Source organism: Pinus tabuliformis, chromosome 5_2 (genome assembly GCF_031772625.1).
Source record: "Pinus tabuliformis cultivar Carrire ecotype Pingquan chromosome 5_2, CPIR1, whole genome shotgun sequence".
NCBI lineage: Eukaryota > Viridiplantae > Streptophyta > Pinopsida > Pinales > Pinaceae > Pinus > Pinus tabuliformis.
Genome location: NC_142306.1, coordinates 653,123,546 through 653,129,157, shown reverse-complemented (window position 1 = coordinate 653,129,157; position 5,612 = coordinate 653,123,546). Strand labels below are relative to the sequence as shown.

The 5,612-nt window shown below is 36.0% G+C and overlaps 1 protein-coding gene across 1 annotated transcript; it reads right to left on the bottom strand.

Annotated features, from left to right (window-relative positions):
* Positions 1–401: 401 nt before the first annotated feature.
* On the bottom strand, positions 402–2,694 carry LOC149160744 (cyclin-dependent kinases regulatory subunit 1-like). Its single transcript, XM_089435396.1, has 3 exons — positions 2,642–2,694; positions 773–833; positions 402–569 (listed from the first exon to the last, which is right to left on the bottom strand). Exons 1-3 carry the CDS (start codon positions 2,692–2,694, stop codon positions 402–404), a joined length of 282 nt encoding a protein of 93 aa, XP_089291522.1.
* Between the last annotated feature and the right edge of the window lie 2,918 nt (positions 2,695–5,612).

The following is a 5,612-nucleotide window of genomic DNA, read 5'->3' as shown; positions in this document are numbered from 1 at the left end:
ATTTTGTTATGGTCAACCTAATGCATTCATTAAATAAATGACAACGAAAAAGTTTCGGGCCCAGGCTGAACCAACACGAGTCTTTTCTACAAGACTGAAATTGCCTAAATGATTCCTCAATCAATGGAAATAACCGTTTGGTTCAAAATAATAAATATTATAATAATTCAATCATTCAAACTAAACCTAGTCAATAAATTGTGTAAAATAAAATAAATCCTTAATCAAAATTATACAAATTATTATTCTTCGTTTCTCTCAATTATTTATATAATAAAATCCAATCAATCATTCAAAATTGAGCACATCAGGCAGGCCAGTCCGCTTTGCCCACAATAAAACTCACTGGGCATTCAGACCCATAGGTTGAGATTGAGCCCCTGCTTTGCCCACGATAGAACTCACTGGGCTTTCAGAACCATAGGTGGAGATTGAGCCCCAGCCTGTTGCTGTTGGTTTTGTTGGTAATTCAAAGGTCTTCTGAATAACATGATGTGTGGCTCAGGACGATGAATGGCATAGTGCACCCATCCATGAGACTGCTGAACTCCAATGGCTCGCCATTCGTTCTGGACCAAAAATAATATCAATTTGGTTAAAATTATTAATATGTTTATAATAATAAAAATAAAAAATAAAACAAACAAACAAATTATCACATTAAAAATGGCATTTGAAAACAAATTAAGTGTTGATTACCACATTGGGAAGTTGGCAAAACAAATGCATTTGCATTAAAAATAGCAATTGAGAACAAAAATGCGGTGCTTACCTCGTTGAGAAGTTGGTTCTTGGGAAGCAATTTGGCAGTTTCCGAAGGGAGAACCACATGTCTGGAGAGGACACATAACGCCCAATCATCAAAATAATCCATTTGGGTGAAATAAAACCCTAATTATAGATATTCAACTCACCACCTAGACAGCCAGCAATCAAGCATACCCACACTCAAAGATAAAACTATAAATATCTCAAAGAAACATTGATATGCATCTGATTGTAACTGACCAAAAGCAATTATCGAGCATTTATTTAATATATGTCCAAACTTCCAGGAAATGATTTGCAATGTAAGAACAACGTGGACACATCGTCTCCTTCTCTGCATTTATTTAATTACCTGGCATTCTAAATGATGTGTGGCTCAGGACGATGAATGGCATAGTGCACCCATCCACGAGACTGTTGGACTCCAATGGCTTGCCATTCGTTCTGGACCAAAAAGAATATCAATTTGGTTAAAATTATTAATATGTTTATAATAATAAAAATAAAAAATAAAACAAACAAACATATTATCGCATTAAAAATGGCATTTGAAAACAAATTAGGTGCTGATTACCACATTGGGAAGTTGGCAAAACAGATGCATTTGCATTAAAAATGGCATTTGAAAACAAATTAGGTGCTGATTACCACATTGGGAAGTTGGAAAAACAGATGCATTTGCATTAAAAATAGCATTTGCGCACAAAAATGCGATGCTTACTTCATTGAGAAGTCAGTTCTTGGGAAGCAATATGGTAATTTCCGAAGGGAGAACCACATGTCTAGAGATGACACATAATGCCCAATCATCAAAATAATCCATTTGGGTGAAATAAAACCCTAATTACAGATATTCAACTCACCACCTAAATAGCCAGCAATCAATCATACCCACACTCAAAGATAAAACTATAAATATCTCAAAGAAACTTTGATATGCATTATCTCAAAGAAACTTTGATATGCATCAGATTGTAATTGACCAAAAGCAGTTATCGGGCATTTATTTAATATATGTCCAAACTTCTAGGAAATTATTTGCAATGTAAGAACAACATGGACACATCATCTCCTTCTCTGCATTTATTTAATTACCCGGCATTCTAACTTTAAAGGGACCTACATAAATTCATGGAAAAACTTCAATCTAGACATCAATAGGTTGTCTTGGGTGGAGGGCCATGATGACAGAGAATTTCGAATACATCTTATAAGGAGATTTTGAAGTTAACAGATATGATTGTAGAATTGGAACGATCGTCGATCCTTTAGCTCGGCAAAAGCAAATTTCTTAATAAATTCCAGATACCATGGGCAACGATTCCTTCAATTTTATTAAGATATTTGACATTACATCCTTTTATATACTGACTGTGAGGTTATTATTTTCACTTGACAGAAATCAAGCAGGTCTAAAAACAAAGGCTTGTCCAACAAAGAATGAAAAGCTCAAAATTGGATGCAGGGTCTGCCCCTGGCTTAAGGCCTATTCTACAACTAAGAATACATGTTAATTCATGACAGGCATCACTAACACGGTTTGATAGTGTTGATTATTAAGCATACGTCTATTCCATAGAAAAAGACAGAAAGTGAGTACATGACCAAGCCTATGTATGTGCGCAACATAACCTAACCCCATCATATAAATCCACACATCAAAAGTATTACAATATTTGAAGAATGCACCTAACCCCATATAAACTAGGTATCTAAGAGATGAAACTATCATTTTGACCAAATTGTAGAAGACGAAAGATATCACCAACATCAGAGGAATCTCTAACAGATTACTGAAAGTCCACCATCCAGCCAAAAAGCAAAACAAATATTTTATTTAACAAAAAAATAGCTCAAGCTCTAAGTTACAAACCTGTATTCATAAGTATCATCAGTGTATTTCTCAGAGTACTGAATTTGAGGCATCCTAGTGTATTTCTCATTTTTACAAGGTTGTTGCAGAGCCCAATTTTTCTGGGCATTAATTCTTGATGCATAGAAGTCTGTAAAATGTTGAATAGCAGAATGGATTTTGTAGGTAATAGATACTTTGTTCTTGGCTCTGTAGTTAAATCATACTGGGTTAATACCAAGACATGGTCAAGGAATGTTTCTTTTTTTTAATATGGAAGCCTGCAAGAAAGCTTAATGGAGAAAGAACCCAATCTGTATAAACCACAGGCTGCGAAATTCATAAAGAGCTTTCCCCTGTTGCTAACCAATCAAACCAACAGGAGTTCCTTCATCCAAGACATTGTATTTCTTCCTGAGGAAGTCCTATTCTTAGTACACCTGTCTTTTGCAAACTCCAATCTGATATCCCACAAATCATCCCCCAGCTATTCATTCTCGCAACCAATCCATACACCAGTGAATGCCATCGAGTATTTACAATTTGGATATTCTACCCAACCACGAGCTGCAGTCAGATCCCAGGCTCCTCCACCTGCTACCCACTGGTCTGCAACATCAGTTGCCCTAGTGGACACAACTAATTATAGATCAGATTTACCAGAGATTATCACAGCAAAATTGGGTTACTTTGATCATTTCAGACCCATCAAATGGGATTATATGGTATATGAGAGCTTGGCCACAGAGAGGGATATTGTTGTATTTTCCAAAGGGATTAACAATAGACAAGGACTCAACATTGAAACCAAATATCTACACTGCATATTCAACAATACCATTGAAACTATGGTCACACTCTCTGCACAAGAAGTCTTTAGATGCGAGCATCCCAATGAATCAGTTCGTTATCAGCTCATTGCCTCCGAATTCACTCTTCGAATCCATGGGAAATCAATTCCTTCCATCGCTTATTATGAAATCTTGCCATCTCATCATTCAAGAAAAAGTAGTACTCAAGATAATGCACAGAAAATGAAACTACTCTGTGCCTACACCATGGTGTTCAACGTTGCAAAATACATAGGAGAATGGGTTATCTACCATTCTCATCTGGGTGTGGAACACTTCTTTCTGTATGATAACAACAGTGAAGACGATCTGGCAGAAGTCGTTGAAGGGTTACTGCCAGAAAATTACAAGGTAAGCAGGTATCCATGGCCATGGGCCAAGAAACAGGAATCTGGATTCTCACACTGCACTCACATGGCCAAACAAAAGTGTCAATGGATGATGTACACTGACGTTGACGAGTTTGTATTTTCTCCTTCGTGGCTAAAGCAACTCAAGGCCAATGCCAATATTGGGTACCCATTAAAGAAAACTGCATCAAAAGCAGCTTTGAGGCGATTAGTAATAAATCTTAGTAAACCGAGGGCTGCATTGACAAGGCAAATTACATCGTCTCCTTCTCTGCATTTATTTAATTACCTGGCATTCTAAATGATGTGTGGCTCAGGACAATGAATGGCATAGTGCACCCATCCACGAGACTGGTGAACTCCAATGGCTCGCCATTCGTTCTGGACCAAAAATAATATCAATTTGTATAAAATTATTAATATGTTTATAATAATAAAAATAAAAAATAAAACAAACAAACATATTATCGCATTAAAAATGGCATTTGAAAACAAATTAGGTGCTAATTACCATATTGGGAAGTTGGAAAAACATATGCATTTGCATTAAAAATGGCATTTGAAAACAAATTCGGTGCTGATTACCACATTGGGAAGTTGGAAAAACAGATGCATTTGCATTAAAAATATCATTTGAGAACAAAAATGCGGTGCTTACTTCATTGAGAAGTCAATTCTTGGGAAGCAATCTGGCAGTTTCCGAAGGGAGAACCACATGTCTGGAGATGACACATAATGCCCAATCATCAAAATAATCCATTTGGGTGAAATAAAACCCTAATTACAGATATTCAACTCACCACCTAGACAGCCAGCAATCAAGCATACCCACACTCAAAGATAAAACTATAAATATCTCAAAGAAACTTTGATATGCATCTGATTGTAACTGACCAAAAGCAGTTATCAGGTATTTATTTAATATATGTCCAAACTTCCAGGAAATTATTTGCAATGTAAGAACAACGTGGACACATCGTCTCCTTCTCTGCATTTATTTAATTACCTGGCATTCTAACTTCAAAGGGACCTACATAAATTCATGGAAAACCTTCAATCTAGACATCAATATGTTGTCTTGGGTGGAGGGCCATGATGACAGAGAATTTCGAATACATCTTATAATGAGATTTTGAAGTTAACAAATATGATTGCAAGATTGGAACGATCGTCGATCCTTTAGCTCGGAAAAAGAAAATTTCTTAACAAATTCCAGATATCCTGGGCAACGATTCCTTCAATTTTATTAAGATATTTGACATTACATCCTTTTATATACTGACTGTGAGGTTCTTATTTTCACTTGACAGAAATCAAGTAGGTCTAAAAACAAAGGCGTGTCCAACAAAGAATGAAAAGCTCAAAATTGCATGTAGGGTCTGCCCCTGGCTTAAGGCCTATTCTAAGACTAAAAATACATGTTAATTCATGACATGCATCACTAACATGGTTTGAAAGTGTTGATTATCAAGCATATGCCTATTCCATAGAAAAAGACAGAAAGTGAGTACATGACCAAGCCTCTGTATGTGCGCAACATAACCTAACCCCATCATATAAATCCACACATCAAAAGTATTACAATATTTGAAGAATGCACCTAACCCCATATAAACTAGGTATCTAAGAGATGAAATTATCATTTTGCCCAAATCGTAGAAGACGAACGATATCACCAACATCAGAGGAATCTCTAACAGATTACTGAAAGTCCACCATCCAACCAAAAAGCAAAACAAATATTTTATTTAACAAAAAAAATAGCGCAAGCTCTGAGTTACAAAACTGTAT

Excerpts from the sequence above, each read along its gene's own strand:
- LOC149160744 (XM_089435396.1), bottom strand. The coding sequence starts at position 2,694 with ATGCCTCAAATTCAGTACTCTGAGAAATACACTGATGATACTTATGAA. Across the intron at positions 834-2,641 it reads GATGATACTTATGAATACAG|ACATGTGGTTCTCCCTTCGG; the intron begins GTTTGTAACTTA and ends TGTCCTCTCCAG. Across the intron at positions 570-772 it reads AGAACCAACTTCTCAACGAG|AACGAATGGCGAGCCATTGG; the intron begins GTAAGCACCGCA and ends TTTTTGGTCCAG.